Raw genomic sequence first — 19,803 nt, 5'->3', positions numbered from 1 at the left:
CAGGCAGATAAACTGCAAATGTGTTACTGCAATCAAATGTAGAATGAGAAGGTTCAGTAATTCTGATTTTACATAGGTGCTGCCTAATTAGGAAAAGCTTTTTAGGTTCTGACTCATTGAAAATATATCAAATGGTAGATAAGGCCTATTCACACAACTCATAGTTAGAATGGGAAGCTGCCAATTTACACAACTTTAAAAAGGGGATTAAGGGGGAAACTGTTCATTTTAAACAGCAATTTTGCTGGGACAGGAGGTTAAGGAAGGAGCTGCAAGGTCAGTTCTTTGCCTCTGTTATTCTATTTGAGAGAAATTAAAACTTATTTCTGCTCTCTCATTCATACTGTCAGTTTAGCTTTGTTGTAGCATTAGCAATTGAGACTGAAAAAAATCTTTGAACTTTCTGGCTGGTCACAAAATCATACTAAGTTCTTAGAGTATACTTTGTTTATAATTCATTTTATCTTAGCATGTGATGTGAACACAGAAATTTATTGAGGAAGGCATGCTTGTTCTCTAGTCCCTTGACTTTGTTTTCAAAGAGGGAAATTATCAATATATTTATTTTTAATAAAGCTATCCCTGTTTCTTATTTCCATTTCCATTCCAATGGGATACTTTCCAATGGAAAGTATCTTCTTTTATCATTTGATAAAAGTTTATCACTTATATTCATAGACATGCGTCAGCCTGATAATAAAATTAAGAAAATTTAATTAAGGCATTAGGAGAAAACAAATAGGAAAATAGTGAATTACCCATAAACTATAAGCATAACTCATTGAATCAGTGGTGAAGGTATCTAATGCGGCATGGCATCATTCATGTACTGGTGAAACTTGAAAAATTAGAATATCGTGCAAAAGTTCATTTATTTCAGTAATGCAACTTAAAAGGTGAACCTAATATATGAGGTAGATTCATTACATTCAAAGCAAGATAGTGCAAGCTATGATGTGTCATAATTGAGATGATTATGGCTTACAGCTCATGAAAACCCCAAATCCACAATCTCAGAAAATTAGAATATTGTGAAAAGGTTCAATACTCTAGGCTCAAATTGTCCCACTCTAATCAGCTAATTAAGCCATAACATCTGCAAAGGGTTCCTGAGCCTTTAAATGGTCTCTGAGTCTGGTTCAGTAGGAATCACAATCATGGGAAAGACTGCTGACCTGATAGTTGTGCAGAAAACCATCATTGACACCCTCCATAAGGAGGGAAAGCCTCAAAAGGTAATTGCAGAAGAAATTGGATGTTCCCAAAGTGCTGTATCAAAGCACATTAATAGAAAGTTATGTGGAAGGGAAAAGGGTGGAAGAAAAGGGTGCAGAAGCAGCAGGGATGACCACAGCCTGGAGAGGATTGTCAGGAAAAGGCCATTCAAAAGTGTTGGGGACTTTCACAAGGAGTGGACTGAGGCTGGAGTCAGTGCATCAAGAGCCACCACACAGAGATGGATCCTGGACATGGTCTTCAAAAGTCATATTCCTCTTGTCAAGCCGCTCCTGAACAACAAATAATGTCAGAAGCTTCTTACCTCAGCTAAAGAAAAACAGAACTGGTCCGTTGCTCAGTGGTCCAAAGTCCTCTTTTCTGATGAGAGCAACTTTTGCATCTCATTTGGAACCCAAGGACCCAGAGTCTGGAGGAAGAATGGAGAGGCACACACTGCAAGATGCTTGAAGTCCAGTGTGAAGGTTCCACAGTCTGTGTTGGCTTGGGGAGCCATGTCATCTGCTGGTGTTGGTCCATTGTGCTTTATTAAGTCCAGGGTCAAAGTCTACCAGAAGATTTTGGAGCACTTCATGCTTCCTTCCACAGACGAACTTTATGGGGATGCTTACTTCATTTTCCAGCAAGACCTGGCACCTGCCCACAATGCCAAAAGCACCAAAACCTGGTTCAATGACCGTGGGATTACTGTGCTTGATTGGCCAGCAAACTCGCCAGCACACTGACCTGAACCCCAGAGAGAATCTATGGGGCATTGCCAAGAGAAAGATGAGAGACATGAGACTGAACAATACAAAAGAACTGAAGGCCACAATTGAAGCATCCCGGTCTTCCATAACACCTCATCAGTGCCACAGGCTGATAGCTTCCATGCCACGCCACATTGAGGCAGTAATTGCTGCAAAAGGGGCCCAAACCAAGTACTGAGTACATATGCATGCTTATACTTTCCAGAGGTCCGATATTGTTCTATGTACAATCCTTGTTTTATTGATTACATGTAATATTCTAATTTTCTAAGATTATGGATTTGGGGTTTTCATGAGCTGTAAGCCATAATCATCTCAATTATGACAAATCACGGCTTGAACTGTCTTGCTTTGCATGTAATAAGTTATCTCATATATTAGTTTCACCTTTAAGTTGCATTACTGAAATAAATGAACTTTTGCAAAATATTCTAATTTTTTGAGTTTTACCTGTATAGTAGAATTTTGTGAGTTATCCCTTTTAGAGTTTGTTTTGTTGCTTATATATAATGCATTATAATTTGTAGATATTTTTGAAGTTCATTGTGCAAGTTAGATGTTTCATATAGAAAATAAATTGAGAAATCAAAATGGGGGGTACACTTGTATGTAATTACATACACATACATACTGTATGCATATATGTGTGTGTGTGTGTATCAGAATAAGATAGATAGACAGATACTATAGATAGACAGACAGATAGATATAAATAGATTGAACTATGACAGATTTGGGTAACAATTCTTTAAATTAATTTCTTTATGCTACGTTTTTACAGTACTGTCCCCAACCTTTCTGACACCAAGGACCGGTTTTGAGGAAGACATTTTTTCCACAGACCGGAGGTGGATGGTTTTGTGTAAAATCTAGATCACATGCATGCTCAGATGAATCTTCATTTGCTCAGGGATTGGGTCCCTCCCAGATATAGCATCTACTAAAACACTTAATCTGATACAAAGATATATTAGAGTGTTTGTCATAAAGCAAGCAGTTTGCATGGAGGATGGCTAGAACTGTCTTGAGACTTCAGTAGCTGTACACAAAATGTTAGAAGATGAGAACCCCCCCCCCCCATGGAAACCTTGCAAGAGTTCATATCTTACTTTTTTCTGAAAAGGTTCTATTACACAGGAGTAATAGAAAGGAGTTGATGATAATTTACCATTCTGTTACACAATTGCAATTAAAATCAAGCATCCAAGAATTATATGACTAGTTTAAAATTTTAATCCTAGTATGTCAAGCCACCAAGAGTTATTTGATGATTGAAATAAATACAAGAATTAATAAACTTTTGAGGAGCATGCTTTTGGGCATGGTTCCACTCTTATATTTTTATGTCCTTTGGAGAGTACAGTACATTTAAATGTTTTGAAAAGAATACATAGGCTTCAGAGAAGGCAGATGGGAAGGCGAGTGTACCTCATATTTTCTACCTTCTATGGTGAATCACTTATTGAAGTTCTAAACTGCATTTCAATGTAAATCTCAAGGAATTTTTGATAAGATTCCTAAATGTGCTTGAGTTACAAAGTGGCACAACAGTTGAGCTGGCAAGCTGCTATTCGAAAGTAGTTGGGTTGGCAAGGCAAAAAACTTAAACACACACACACACACACACAAGATTGTGAAACCTCAATTTCCATTTGAGATGAATGGATTCTGTAATTCCTGTTTCTCTTTTAAATTAGAGTATATCACTTGCAGTGATGTTATGTGGACAAGGCAAATATTGTCATTTGTGTCATTTGTTCACTGATACAAACTATGTCATTTGCATAATGACCATGTAAACTTCATTTTTTGCTTTAGCAAAGTTTTTTGCTTTTATGGTATTTTTCTACATTCCTTCACCATAATTTAAAATAATAAATTTTCAAATAATAAGATCAAAAGCAAGAGCTTGGTTAATATAGGAGAAATAAAGGAACCATTTTACATCCATATCATTGTTTGGTAGATATGTTGTAAATTGCTGGCAAATCTACATCTTAGAATGAAGTTAAAATGAAAAATTACAATATGGAGACATAATTTGTGACATTCCTTAGAGCTCTGCCTTTATGAATATGCAAATCTATATTACATACACCAAAAATGCTATGTATGTCAGGTTCTAGGTAGAAACAATATATTTTGAAAACTGCACAAGCGGAAAGAAATAGTATAGATCCTAATTAATAGTGAAAAAGATGCTTAGAAGAAAATATTTGTTTATCAGCAGACATTTCATAATGGCCGGAGGTGAAACAGTCATTGAAAGACAGCTTTGCACAGGAACTTCAGACATCCTGTTCCTTGATGTATGGTTGTTATCTTTTAAGAACAAGAGAGTTTAATGAAGGAAGGCCATTAGAAATGTTGCAATAAGAACGTGTGCCACTGCCCATGATTTGTTTCTCAGCAGGACAGTATGCTTCCTTTGTGGGTACTACAACATCCTCTTTCTAAGAGAAGAGGTTTTGGGGTTGGTTTGTTTTTTGCAGAATATCAATCAAACAGCTGTCATGCTGCAAATTTAGATAAAGCATTTTAAAGCATGGCCTTTTGAAGCATAACTTCTCCTTTTCTGAAGTCCATCAGACTATTAGAATTTGAATGGTTTGTACAACAGATTGCAACCTTTACTGAAACTAAATATTAATTGGTTGGGATATATATGCCTTTAAAATGATTTGAAAAGGGTTTATTGGAAAGTAGCATATCTTTAAAATAACCATGTATTTTTTTTTAGGCTTCCATATGAACTTGAAAATTATGTTGCTGCTTGTTTGTGTTAAAGATGCAGTTATTTTAACTCATTAAAGCAGCCACGTAATTCTTCAGAGACATGTAGAAGCCCACAAAAAACTTTTCTTAGGGGTGCTATGTTTCCATTCCTATCCCTTCTGAAGCATCTCCAAAACTTTTTCAAGCAAGTATAGCATTTACTTTACTTTGAAAGGCAAAGTACCATCATATATTTTGGAAGAGTAAATGGAATATTATTTTTTTAAAAAAAGTTTTTTATTTTAACAACAAACAAAACAACATAAGACATACAACATAAAACATAAAAACATCATCCTTCTTCATAAATTTACAAACAGTGTATTGGTTGGTTTACCACTTTTTTTGTGCATCCATTTCCTAAACGCTAATATAATTATATTACATAATAACTCATATTATCAATCAATAATTGTATAACCCAATATCATCACTAAGAAATCGTTTATCTATAATTTTGTTAACTCATACTTTAACGAGATAACTATAATTTACTTAATTTATTTTGCAATAAATCATAAGATCATACCAAATCTATCTTAATAAAGTTTTATAAAAATAATATCAAAAAAAATAATAATTATATCCTACATCTAAATGTTCTATTATTATGAAACATTAATTTTTTTGTGCAAAGAGTTTTACAGTGCAAAATTATAGTAGTTGGAGCCAAATCAGGAATAGTAGCTGGGTTCTCTGAATGCATTAAACCATATTTTATATCACCCATAATCTTGGATAAGGCATGATTGCCTAGCTCCTGAATAAACCATTGTTTACAACCACTGAGACTAGATTTACATATTCTGGGAAGCAATTTTTTTAAAAAAAGTCTTAGAACAGTGGTCACCAGCCAGTGGGCTGCAAGAAAATTTTGGTGACAAATGTCACCCCCCCCAAAGCACCCCCCAAAGCAATTAATCCAGGCTGCGTGTGAACACAAGGCTGCGCTGCCTACATGGCCCATGGGAACACAAGGCTTGTGTTGCAAACAACATGAGATAGTGAGGGGAAGGGGGAAAGGGCGGAGGGGGGGAACTTGCCCCATGTGGCTCATCTGGCCACCAGGCTGCTTCTTTCTGCTTCTTCTGCTTTTGGCTGCATGCAAGGAAAGCAGCAAAAGTCTTTCTTTCTCTCTCCCAAACTCTGCCAGAAATGAGTCTTTGGGACTCTGCAAGGCATCCTGCTCCAGAAGGCTATGCCGGCAAAGATTTATTTCTGGCGGAGTTTGGGGGAGAGAAAGAAAGACTTCTGCTGCCTTCCTTGCATGAAGCCAAAAGTCAGTCAGTCAGACAGTCTCTCTTTCTTTCTTCCCCCCCCCCTCTCCTTCTCTCCAACATCAGCAAGCCACTGTCAGTCAAAATTCATATTAGTGGTCCATGGGATTTAAAATTATGAGTTTGGTGGTCCCTGAGGTCCAAAAGTTTGGCGATCCCTGTATTAATTCAGAATACATTCCGGGCAAACATCTGCTTCCAAAAAGATTTTTGGAACAAACCTATGTATTTAATCTTGTAAATAAATGGGTATTTCATATTAAATTCAAATATACTGTAGTTTCACCAATATAAACTTCATATTTGAGAATCCTATAACGTAGTTTTTGACAATTGAGGAAAATCCTTTTGATGAAGATGGAATGATACTTGTCAGGTGCAAACAAACCAGACCTACAGCTATAGAGTTCAAACTAGCGATGTACTTTATTGTTCTATGCCTCTAATACAGGAATCTCCCCAAACGTCTAGCTTTTGACTGCGAAAGACTGGATAAAGCTCAAAGGCATTTGGGGGAGGGGGGGGGGGGTCAGACCTAGCCCTCCTGTATTTATATAGCGAGTCAAGGCTAATTCCCCACTTCGGCCTCCTGCCAGCTGGGATGGTTACTCTCCAACAATGACTGATTTTTAAAGGTGTTAATAAAATGTTATTCTTTTTCAAAGTGATCTGATTTTAGCAATAGAAGAGTAAGCTGCAAGAAGCCTTATGCATACATGCTTCACATCTAAAAGTCTAGCATAGTTATGATCAATTCAGAAGCTTTTGCATGCTCTTTTATAGTAATCATTGTTTAATATTTACCCAAATAAATTGTGGTTAATATTCATGGCTGCAGTACTGGAGAAGTGGAAAGCACTAATCATGTTAGTGTAATGATCAAAATCAGGGTTTTACTTTCTTCTGTGTCAGTAGTAAATTATATTTTTTTGCTGTTTGCTTATTTTAAGGGGATATAATTTTTAATGCTCACTATCCTGAGTTGCCACCTGACTTTATCTTTGGAGAGGATGCTGAATTTTTACCTGATCCTTCTTCCTTACATGTGAGTATATTTTGCTGTCATTTTGTCAGTTCAATTGCTTTACTTTTAAACTGTGGCCCTAAATTTTAGAATAAGCTTTAGATGAACTGCAAAGCTGATCTATTCCATTAGAATAGATCAGCTTTGATTTATTCGAATGGAATAGAATTTGGTTAGATATATTATGTGTTTTAACTGTATTATGCTATTATGCCATTCTACAAGTTGATATTTAGTTGTTAATCACTCTTGAGATTTTTATTTTACTGGGAAATAAACAAGATTGGATACTCAGAAACAGTTTTGTCTTTCGTGAGTACATGAACATTATTTTACACTTTTTGTCCATTGTTTTAATTAATTTACTAGTTTTATATCTGATCTGAGCAGGTCTGGATGGCTAACACAATATAAATATTCTATACAATGCAGTAACAGAATATAGAAATAAGACGTATTTTAAAAATGTCAGTCAAGAACAACCCAGTCAATAAGAAATTCATTTAACTCACAGGTTCAAACCCTTCCTAAATTCCAACGCTTCTCTTTCCAGAAAGAAAAACTAGATCTTAAAGGGCTTAGCAAAAGCTCAGAAGGGTTGAAGCTAATCTAATCTCGGGAGAAATGGTGTTTCATAGATCAGGCATTGATACAGAACAGCACACTTCCTGAGTCTGGCCAAATAATATTCCTTAACTGATAGCATGGAATGGAGACAATTGGAGAAGGGTAACTTGGCCTTATGCCAGAAAGGTGTCCTGTAGAGCCAAATTATTTTAATTGCACATGAAAGCTTGTTGGCATCCAATGCAACTTGGAGAGCAAAACTGTTAACTGGGCATATTGTGGTATGTCCATAGCTGCTCTTGATGCTGCATTCTGGATCAATTGCAGCTTCTAAATGTTCTTCAGGGGCTGTTTCAGGTAGACCGTATTGTGGTATTCTAGTTGGGAGGTGACCAATGCATGGGTCACCATCAGTGGTGGGTTTCAAAAAAATTTCTTACTGGTTCGAAGAGCTCGCTATGTGTGTGTGCATGCGTGCATGCATGTGTGTGTGTGCACGCATATAAATTGTGTGTGTATGTATACACACACACACACACACATACACACACATATTTAAAATATATAAATAATAATTTTACTCAGTTGTTGACCATAAATCAAACCTGACCTTGCAATTCTGGTTTCAGAATATTGGTGGGTAATTAATATACCAAATGAATATATTTGAGAGAACATTACTCATTGTCATAAATTTGTATTTAACATATGGAACTGTGCTTCATAGTGTTCTTTAAAATGAATATTAAAACAATTTTAAAAATATGTATACATATGGCTTCATGGTGGAGAGGTACAATATTTCATATTTAAAAATTATTAGATATCTTTAATCAAATTATAATAATGAAAAATAAGAGGCAATCAAAAATCAGCAAAAGCCATAGTTTATAAGTTAACACTGCATTGGATAAATGAAGTATCTTGACTTGATGCAAAAAATATAATGTATTAGTCACACATCACAAGAGAAGTAATTTCAGAGCTGAAGCACCATCACAAAAAATATTTTCATTTATTTAATGCTATGTATTAGAAGTATTTACTCAAGCAACATCGCCTTTAATTGTTACATATTGTAGAAAGAAACATGGTCAGAATAAATTTACAATTGCACTTTAACATTCTGTTTTCTTTCTTGCAAAAATTTCAAGTAACTATCACAACTGCAATTTAATTAGAAGGCAGTGATTCAATAGTCTTCAACCATGCTTTCTATACAAAATAATACTATCCCTATGTATGTTTTGTAGTGGCAAATCTAATACATTTGTGGCATCTCCTGTTTCAAGCTGTTAGAATATACATTTTCAAAGGAGAAAGAAGTACTTGTAAATTTGACTGATTAGTCAGTTATTTAAAACTATTCTAATTTTCCATCCTGTTTTAATTCATAATGTCTGTTTGAAACAGAAATTCCATTCTTGAACAGCAGTTCTAATTTTATCGTTGTGAATATGAATGGGTGGCAATATAAATCAAATATTACTTTGAATGGCACTTTTGTAATTGGAAAAGAAATAGGGGAATATTAATTACAAGATATGACTTCCTGATCAGTAAATTTTACCTTCACTAGAAGCAACTTTTAGATAAGCATACTTAGTTCTGAAAAAGTTTGTATCAGGTTATGAAAGTACTGTAGATACTACAATACCAGCATACTAGTGATTCTATATAATTCATCAAGGTAATTTAAATAGCTTATTTTTAATGCTGAAGAATGTACAATAGAGATTCAATTTTGTTTTCATATATTAAATAAGGTAACCATTTGACAAGGTAACCATGTCAAAAGTTAGTGTTGATTTCAAGTTATTTATTGATGCAGCTGCTTGCAAATACAGTATCTGTAGCTTTCATACTGGATAATTTTAAGGGCATATTGATCATGATTTGCTGTCCTACAGTTGCTAATTAAATGCTACCATAGTCACAGGCAATATTACTTCACTCTGATTTTCATTTTCTCCAGATTTCCTAATGTTGCCTCTAGCCCTGTTATGGAAATTTCTGGAGCAAGGAGAAAATGGTTCATTTAAAAAAATCATATTTTCTTTCAAAGGGAACCTCTAGTTTGTGGAATTCTGCTCTCTACAAATTTGTGGCCAATCCCTAAGATATTTTAAGTGTATACTTTTAAAATGTGAATAAACTTGGACACTTGTGCACTAGACACAGGTGGAAAAAATGGAGACAATTGAATGTAGCTGAAAATGTTAATGATGACTAAAGTTAAGTTTGTGTGTTTTTTTATGTGTAGTAGTAGTACTTCATAATATTTAAATAAAACTTTTATAGCCTAAGCTCACAAATAATTTTGTATTTTACTGGCATACTGAAATTGTACCCTTTTTTTAATCAGTGAAGATAAGCTCTACTTTAATATTAGTCACTCTGAAGGGCTTGATATCTTGTATTTCTTGACATTTATTTTCCTTGTCAATTACTGCACTTAATTCTTCCTCCTAAAAATATGAAAGTACACTAACTGAAGATCTTGCTGTTTTCTGTAGTGTAGCCAGGAAAAACAGTAGCAAGCTGTCTTCTTCAAAGTCACGTTTCTGGAAGATATTCCAGCAACCTGGATGCTTAAGCACATTCTTAAGAAAAACAAGCTCCATTTAATTAAGAAACTATTTGCTTATTCTCTTATTGACAAGTCTAACTTGCTTCTTATTCTGACTTTTCTTAGTTGTAGAAACTGGTCATACCATAGAAATATTATCCTACCGTGTTTCTCACAAAATAAGGCCGGGCCTTATTTTTTTCTGGTCCCTGAAGAAACGCTAGGCCATCTTTTCGGGGGTGACTTAATTCCCCCCCTTGCATCCTCGGGTGGGCAAGCGGCAACAGCTTGGATGTTGACCTCGGCGTTGGTGGGGCACTTCGTATCGGGACACCTTCCGTCACCATTGCTTTCCCTTCTCCCTTGCTGCTGTGGCATTTAGAGCAACACCGTGGTGTTTGGCACAGCCACGTGCGGCCAGCCAGGGCTCCTCCCTGCAACCGGAGCCCGGCGGAGATACTCGGCTTCAGGCGCTCCTGCCGCCTTCCCTTTGCTTTCGAAGGTAAAGCCAATTATTTTAAAAATGACGCCCAACTACAACAAAACCTCCCCTGCCCGAGAGGGCAGCCCAACCCCACATGGGGAGGCGAATCTCCCGGGGCCGCAGCGCAGGATCGGCCCAGCTCGGGAGAAGCGCCCAGCTGCCATCCCTGCCTGGCACCGGGCAGAGCACGAAGAGCTTCACCTGGGGCGCCCAGCACAGCTGACAGGCGGGCCCTCCTGCCCGGCAGCAGAGCTCTCACCAAGGCAGCGAGCGCCTCCCCGCCAGACCCTCCACTTATCCCGCCAGGGCTGCTCCAGAGCCGTGCAGAGCCGTGCAGGCTGAGCAAAGCCAGGAAAGTGAGCCACGGATGCGCGCCTGCCTGCCAAGCAAAAGAGCTGGGCCGACCTGAGTTTGGCTTCCTTCCCAAGTCCCTCCAGTGCGAACCCGAAGGTGCCACCGGGAGAGGCTGCCCAAGGCAGTGATAGCACCTACCCGTCCACGGACAGGGAGGCGAGGTGATGGCAGCGCTGCTTCCCTGGCCATCAGAGAGAGCCCGAAGCTCCCCATCCTTTCCACCCCTTGCCCATCCCATCCCCATCCCCACGCATCTCCAAATGCGCCGGTAGCTCCAAACGCTGCAGTGGAACGGGCATCAGGCAGAGGCGCTGACTCGGCAGGGCTCAGCTCGAAGGAGGACGCGGCGCAGGCCGTCGCCTTGCCTCCCTGTCCACGGATGGGTGAGCGCTATCACTGCCTCGGGCAGCCTCTCCTGGTGGCCCCTTCGGGTTCGGGCTGGAGGGACTTGGGAAGGAAGCCAAGCTTGGGTCGGCCCGGCTCTTTCGCTTGGCAGGTGGGCGCGCACCCTCGGCTTGCTTTCCCAGCTCTGCCCAGCCCACACAGCTCTGGCACTAGAAGAAATGGGGGTGATCTTACATTACAAAATATTTGAATGAAACAATATGTGCAGCATTTAAAATGAAAAAATTACACAAATTAATAAACTGTTCCCTGCACTGTGTGATCCTTTTCTTTTTTGCCCAAGTTGCGAATGCATTGTCTTTCTTTAATATTAACTTATAAAATCGTGTGTACAGATTACTTCCTGGAAGTATACTCGTTTGAAGGCATGTGGTAAAGACAAGAAAACTGTCTTCCATCATACTGCCTGAAACGTGCCAGGAAATAAGGTAGTCATCTGCATGATGCTTCTGCCAGTTATATTGCCATATCCTTGTGGTGCCACACAATCAGTGATACCATATTTTTCTATGATTAAGATATGAGAATGATCTCTAATACAAGTGGGTTTACTCATCTAGCTGGAATACTGATTTGGCAGAACTGTATCTTAATATTGACTTCTGCTACAGAATTCTAGTATAAGTAATTAAGAATATATATTTTAAGGATTTGTTTAACAAAATAAAATGTGGAAAGTATTTTGTGGCCCACAACGTTGACATGTAAGGCTTCTATACAAAGCTTGGAGAAAAATGATAAAGGCAGAAAATATTTTGAAAAGTTAGCTTAAGTAATATACCTTCCTGCAGCTCAATAATACGTGAGTATTTATGGGGAATAAAAATATCTCTAGAGAAAAAGTTTAAAAATTGATTCTATCTGTTGCAGGTTTTATGACTGTGTTAACATAGAATGGATATATTAAATTGCCCTGGATAATTTGCCACTTGTTAAATTTTTGTTGTGACTTTTCTGCTAAGGATTTGGGGAGGGGAAAGAGATTTAAACATCTATTTGGCTTTAGAAGTAAATTTAGTTAAAATTGGTCATGTCTAAATTTAATGAATCTGACAAAATTCAGCTTTCATACAACATTTAAAACTTCTTGAGAAGAACAAAGAAGTCATTTCAGGTGACTAAATGACTCAGATTTTTCTTTTGTTTATTTAATGTCATGTGAGTGAAGTTCCTCAAGCTCAATAATACTTGGGAAAAATTATTTTATTGTATAGAATAGTTAGTAAAATCTTTACTAACATCTTTAACAAAAGTGACATAATACATAAGATAATTATGGGAGAAAGGTTATTTCCATTTCTTATTGAGTGTGAATGTCAGCAGGCATGAATGTTAAGCTTTCAGCTTTTCAGAACAGATGAAAAGGTATTTACTTAAAACCTGATAAAATAAATGGAAGCATGCATATCTTGATTCTAATTGTGTAATGCAAGGGTTTTTTTTAAAAAAAGAACACCGTCTATACTTCAGAAAGGTGGAAAACTTTTCTGTTAAACTATTTTACAAGTCTAATAATAGATGATTGATAATGAGTTTAATCTTAATTCAATATATATCAGATACCAAATCATTTGTACTTTCCCAGCTGTTCAAGGTACAAATATCCAAAGTCCATATGTAAGTTAAATATCTCACAAATACATGTGTAAAACTGGAATGCACAAGATTTTTCTAGACAAAGATTCTTAACCTCCAAAATCCACATTTTGTAAAAGGAATGAATTGAGATAGAACAAAAACTTAAATTTCGTATAAATCATTTATATTTACAGGTGAGTGAAATTAAATATAGTTGTGGGGACAACACACACACACACCCCCGTGTATTAGAAAATCAAAGTTTGTAAGTTTTAGATAGCTGAAAAAGCATTTATAGATAGTTTGAGATCTTTGGGATCTTAGATTGTGTTCCTTGGATTTAAAAAAAAAGATTGAGAAATAAATGATAGCACAAAACGGCCTATATAATTATGGGTAGAATTTGTTGACAAAGTGAAAAACAGCTGACAGAATTCAGCTAGAGTTAATTGATAGGATGAAAATAGACAACAGAGGACAGAGAATAAGTTTATTTGGTTCAGGAGTTAGTTAAATAAAAGAACATTATAGGGTGTTGGTGGTGATAGAAGGGAATCTTTGTTTTGATTGAAACACTTTTGAGGGTATTACAGGAAATACCATGAGGCTGATCTTCATCAAAGCTATTGCTTCACTGGCCTTTAAATAAAGACACTGGTGATAGCTTTTCCAGTTCAGTAGCTGGCCAAAGCAAGCAGCCACTTGAATTTCAGTTGAGAGTATTGTAAAATCTTATTTTTTTATGTTAAGAAGTTATGTTGCGGTTGAGTACTCCAAAGGTAAGGATCAAAATGGTCCATACAGTTGGCCTTGAGTTATGATGGGAAGTGGGACCAAAATTTCTGTAGTGGGGCTCCCCAGGTGAAAAAGGAGAGGAGCAACTTATGGGAATGTCTTGCAACTTTATCTGCTGATTTCCCCATTGACTTTGCTTGTGGAAAGTTTCAAATAGCGATTGTGTGGCCAGCTCACTGTGATATATTGTGAACTGGGCATCTAAGTACCCAGATAGCAATCGCATGACTATTGGACCACTGCAATGGCCACAATTTCATGGTGTGATCATAAGTCCCCCTTGTTCAGCACTGTCGTAATTTTGAATGATTGTGAGTATGAGATTGTAACTTGAGTTCTATCTGTGAATCAAACTGACAGTGCATTGCATAGGTTTCTACCTTTTTGTGCACCTTCCAAATTTATAAAAAGAGTAGTCTTTTATATATTATTAGATTATGGGAGCAAATAATGGGCTAGATGATCTGAATTTACTGGGTTAAATGATGTATATCTGTGACCAGATACAAAGAATAAGAAATCTATAGATATGTCACAATATATAGCCTTGTTTGCCTTGATATTCCCCATATTTTCCCGCTTTAAATTTTTCCCCCTCTACCAAAATTTTGAATAGAGAAATATAAGAGTGGGTTCTTACACTGATGTAGCTAGTAACAAAGATAAGTGAGGACTGCTTCACTTTCTCAGAGGAGATTGGCATCCATTCCGGTGCACTGACAGCACAGGAGTAAAAAAAGGAAAATCTAATGGTTTTGAATTTCTTATATATAGGATCTGCTAATATTCTAACCTTCAAGGAGGATGCAGTATAAATCCTATCTCAGTTTGTTGAGAGAATTTGATGGCCCAAGTTAGGCTGAGCACAAATCTGTGTCAGAGAATTTAAAATACTAGGTGTGTCACTTTTCCCCCCTGTTGTGCTTGTATTTCTTCACCAAAAGAGAAGGAAAATATTGCCAAGGCTCAGTGTTTTTATTTTTATTTTTTTTACCTAGTGTACCACAACTGAAAGATCCATCAGTTTCAGTGATAACAATTATATTGATTCTCTAGCAAATAAAAGAGCATTCAAGTTGATCAGTGGTCCAAAGCTCACTTTGGACAATGCAAATACAATTACATTTCATGATTCTTGTGTTAACTTGTCTCTTGATTGAACAGAATTTGGCCTGCTGGAATCCTTCAAATCCTGAATGCCTCCTGCTTGTTGTAAAGGAACTTGTACAACAGTATCACCAGTTTCAATGCAGCAGATTACGTGAGAGCTCCCGGCTCATGTTTGAATATCAGACATTACTTGAAGAACCTCAGTATGGAGAGAACATGGAAATTTATGCTGGCAAAAAGAACAACTGGGTAAGAGTACAATAACAGAAGAGTAGTACTAGAGATTCCTTTCCATAGTAACTATAACCTGATTTGGAGGAGATGTTTGTCCTAGGTGTGTATTTCTTAAAATAGATGTCCTCATTTTACCGTTGTTTCTTTTCTCCCTTCCTGCTGTTTAGCAATTTTATTACATTACCTTGTTTGAACTTGTTGCCTAGGTAAACAACTATGGCTAACAGTTATGTGAAATTGAAGATTATGAATGCAGTAAAGCACTGACTTCTCACTGATCTTACCATTTAATAAGTATTTTTATTCTAATTAAATACATTTTGCAAGTTTAAATAAAATGTAAGAGTTCCTAGCTGGAAATGCTTCCTTCTCTTTCCAATAAAAGAGACAGTTTAAAAAGTAGCAACAATACCTGCTATTCAGATGCTGCCCTCCAGTTTTCAGGGTAATTCGTAGGAGAATTGTCTGAATGAGTTGCAGATTGCATAGTAACGTGCTGTATACCATTGTGAAATAGCATACAGCATGTAAGAATAAAATAATTGAAAATGATTCTGGGTATTTATTTATTTATTTATTGTAAGCAGAAATTTAAACAGAACAGAAATCTGTTTGTTTATTTATTAAATTTAGAAACTGTCCATCTCACTCACAGAGGGACTCTAGTTTCAGTAAGTAGATAAGATCAGAATTCTCAATTTCTGGTTCAGTAACTCCTTAAAATGATGTATCAAATTGTGGACTGCTACAATGGATAAAATGATTTTATTATATTTATATATGATTTATGTTTAATAATTAAATTTTTGCTGCATATTCAATAAAACAATTTTAAATAAAAATAAAATAAAAATTATTAGAAATAAATTATTAAACAGTTAAATTTAAAGTAGTATTTTTAACATGGTAAGCTTATGCATATCTGCATAATTTAAGGTTCCACACAAAGTCATTATCCTGTGACAGAGGAAAAAATGTTGACTCCTGCCTAATTCATTAGAATACAGGTTGTCTTCAACTTAGGACCATTTGTTTAATGATATTTTAAAGTTACCATGGCCTCAGAAAAAGTGATTTATGACCTGTACCAAAACTGATGACCATCACACCACCTCCCCAATTTAGTACCTTTATTGTCAATTTCCAGCCCCCCCCCAAAAAAAATCCGTTGGGAAAGCTGGATTTGCTTAATGACTTCATGATTCGCTTACTGATAGCTGTAAAAATTGTCATAAAATGAGTCTTGACTTATGACAACAATGATGGAAATTCTGGTCCCAATTGTGTCAAGGACTACCTGTATTAGAAGTATAAAAGGGAATGTTTAGGCTTTCAAGATGGTATTACTATAGTCTATATCAGTGGTCTCCAACCTTTCTGGCCTGGCAGACTGCTGGTGGTGGGGTAGGGAGGGAGAGGGGATGGTTTCATGCACGCTGCTTTCACAAATGCAGCTTTGCGCACATGCTTGCCCATCACTTCCATGGCCTGGTTCCAAATGGGCTACGGCCCTGCACTGGGCCACAGACCAGGGGTTGGGTTGGGGACCCCTGGTCGATACATCAGTAAAGTATACTTTGAGTCAGATTTGTGGAGTTTGCTTCCTGACTTGCATAACTTGAGGGGCGTACAGTCTGGTCTAAATGATTCTTTTGTTGAATGGCCAAAGTTATGAATTAAATGAATTATAATATGCAGCACCTGGTGTGACTAAATTGGTAATGATTTGGCTAAAAGTGTCTGGTGTCTTTCCAAAATAATATAACAATAGAATTGTCTCGCTGTATGATGGAGCTGATCATCCGCCCTTGTTTCTTCACAATGTGTAATAATCTGTGAATGCGGTGATCCTTATATAGTGATTAAAAAAACTGACTCCTCATCAGTTAATCCTTTTATAAAACCTGTATAAAATAGTAGCATATGAGATTCAATTTAATTAGAACAATTAAATAAAAATTGTTGAAATAGCGCAAGGGTTGCAAGGGTATTTTTTTCACGAAGTCTCATAAAATTCAAGGGGGGAATGCAAAATCTCAAAAGTTTTCAGTGTCATTCATATGAGTCGTAGGAGGTTTCAGGAATTAAATCTTGTGACATGATAGCAGTGTTCCAATATCTCAGAGGCTGCCACAAAGAAGAGGGAGTCAAGCTCCCTCCAAAGCACCTGAGAGCACGTCAAGAAGCAATGGGTGGAAACTAATCAAGGAGAGAAGCAACTTAGAACTAAGGAGAAATTTCCTGACAATTAGAACAATTAATCAGTGGAACAACTTGCCTCCAGAAATTAAGAATGCTCCAACACTGGAAGTTTTTAAAAAGGTGTTGGATAACCATTTGTCTGAAATGGCGTAAGGTTTCCTGCCTAGGCAGGGGGTTGGACTAGAAGACCTCCAAAGTCCCTTTCAACTCTGTTATTCTACATTCTAAATTACATCAGTTACTATTTGGTTCTTTCAAAAAAAAGTGTCTTTGTAGTACTGATACATCTGCTGAAACTGGAAACAAAGTCCCCACAAGATCTGAATTCCATTAGTCCCGAGTTTAGGAGTTCATACATAATGATCACTATAATTGGAATGTGGGAATGACATAATTAAGAGATAATCTTGCTATAATTGGCGTCTACTTCCTGCAGACACCTTGCCTGTTGTGTGATTAGCTTTTAGTGTGTTACACAACTCTAAAAGTTCAGTCTATTTCAATTATGTCTCTGGATTATTAGGAATGCAAGTGCTCAATTGAATATTAAGGTCCTTTTTTCTATTCTTTCAAATTAATAGACTGGTGAATTTTCAGCTCGGTTCCTTCTGAAATTGCCAGTGGACTTCAGCAATATCCCTACCTACCTTCTCAAGGTAAAATAATTCTTTATTATTTGAGCTACCACTTTCTTCAAAATAAATGAATTCCAATGCCTCCTGTTTTTTTCTGTAATTCCTTTCCACCTTTCTTCTTTTTTAAACTTTTCTCCCATTCTTTGAAATTTAATAAAACTGGTTCAACACTTCTGCATCTTTCTTTTGTCTGCATTGTTTATTTTCAGATGCCTTATCTTGCAAAAATTGAATTCAGTTTCAGAATAAGTGATAAGCATTACGTGTAACTTTCCCTAAAAAAATCCTTCAGTAGTTATTAAACATGATATTTAATATACAAATAGATTTAAATGATTCTGTTTAAGCCTTTGAAACTTTGTCAGTGAGTTAACAAGCTAACTGAGGAGGAAGTACACATAGGAACTTTTTGGTAGTTAGGAAAGTTGTTGAATTCAAGCCAGAGACATAGATGCTATGAGGTTGTTAAATTCTTTTTAGGGAAATGAAAAATGAATATATAGTGTTCACGTATGGATTAAATTCTGCTATGTCAAATGTGCTGATATGAAGGGAAAGCATGGCTATATCTAAAGGAAAAGATAACATCTCCTGTATGTAACTTCTCAGTGTACCTATCTATACACCCAAACAGTAAGAATGTCTTTGAAAATGCTAAAACAGCATAAACTGTCTTTACCAATATAAGTAGAACAGCATGGTATAAATTTAATTATAAATAATAGAATATAAATATACAAGGAATCAGCAATATTTTAGGAACTAAATCCTAAGTAATAGAAGGAGAAAGATGAAGTATTTTATTAAATATTATTTTTTATTATTAACAAGTTGCAGTTTTACATCCACTTTTCCAGATTAAGCTCTTTTAAACTGATTAATCTGTACCATTCAGTAGGGTTCTGTGTATAGTTGTGTGTGTGTAAGGGGAAGGGACATTGTGTTGCTAAAATGTATTACAGAAACTCATACCTGTGTATATACTGAGTTAGCTATGTCTTACATTTACCTCAATTATCACTACTATAATTTTCTTGACAAACATTATTCCTTCTACTTTTCATGAATAGAATAGAATAGAATTCTTTATTGGCCAAGTGTGATTGAACACATAGGGAATTTGTCTTGGTGCAAATGCTTTCAGCGTACATAAAAGAAAAGATACGTTTGTCAAGAGTCAAGAATCATAAGGTACAACACTTAATAACAATCATAGGGTACAATAAGCAATCAAATCATACTAGGAAACAGTCAATATAAATCGTAAGGATACAAGGAACAAAGTTACAGTCCTACAATCACAAGTGGGAGGGGATGGGTGGTAAGGAGTGATGAGAAGATTAATAGTAGTGCAGACTTTGTAAATAGTTGGACAGTGTTGAGGGAATTATTTTTTTAGCAGAGTGATGGTGTTCGGGGAAAAAACTGTCCTTGTGTCTAGTAGTTCCAGTATGCAGTGCTCTGTAGCGTTGTTTTTAGGTAGGAGTTGGAACAGTTTGAGAGGAGTCTGTAAATATTTTCACGGCCCTTTTTTTGACTCGTGCTTTATACAGGTCCTCGATTGAAGGTAGGATGGTAGTATTTGTTTTTTCTGCAATCCTAATTATCCTCTGAAGTCTGTGTCTGTCCTGTTGGGTTGCAGAACCAAACCAGACAGTTATAGAGGTGCAGATGACTCAATTCCTCTATAGAACTGTCTCAGCAACTCCTTAGGCAGTTTGAGCTTTCTGAGTTTGCGCAGAAATAACATTCTTTGTTGTGCTTTTTTGATGTTAGGTGACCATTTTAGGTCTTGTGATATGATAGAAC

General features: G+C 36.5%; 1 protein-coding gene across 5 annotated transcripts in view; it reads left to right on the top strand.

Moving 5' to 3' along the window:
• The window catches only part of BABAM2 (BRISC and BRCA1 A complex member 2), a 147,177-nt gene that overhangs the window by 10,265 nt on the left and 117,109 nt on the right, over nt 1–19,803 (top strand). For all 5 annotated transcript variants that reach the window (XM_026695616.2, XM_087934895.1, XM_026695617.2 and 2 more), the window contains 3 exons: nt 6,988–7,082; nt 14,978–15,172; nt 17,941–18,015. In XM_026695616.2, the coding sequence (XP_026551401.1) occupies nt 6,988–7,082; nt 14,978–15,172; nt 17,941–18,015 (365 nt within the window). The remainder of the gene's footprint in view (nt 1–6,987; nt 7,083–14,977; nt 15,173–17,940; nt 18,016–19,803) is intronic.

This window comes from Pseudonaja textilis, chromosome 1 (assembly GCF_049901715.1).
Source record: "Pseudonaja textilis isolate UNSWEBS1 chromosome 1, rPseTex1.2, whole genome shotgun sequence".
Taxonomy (NCBI): domain Eukaryota; kingdom Metazoa; phylum Chordata; class Lepidosauria; order Squamata; family Elapidae; genus Pseudonaja; species Pseudonaja textilis.
The sequence above is the reverse complement of the archived record's forward strand: the minus strand, read 5'-3'. Positions and strand labels throughout refer to the sequence as shown.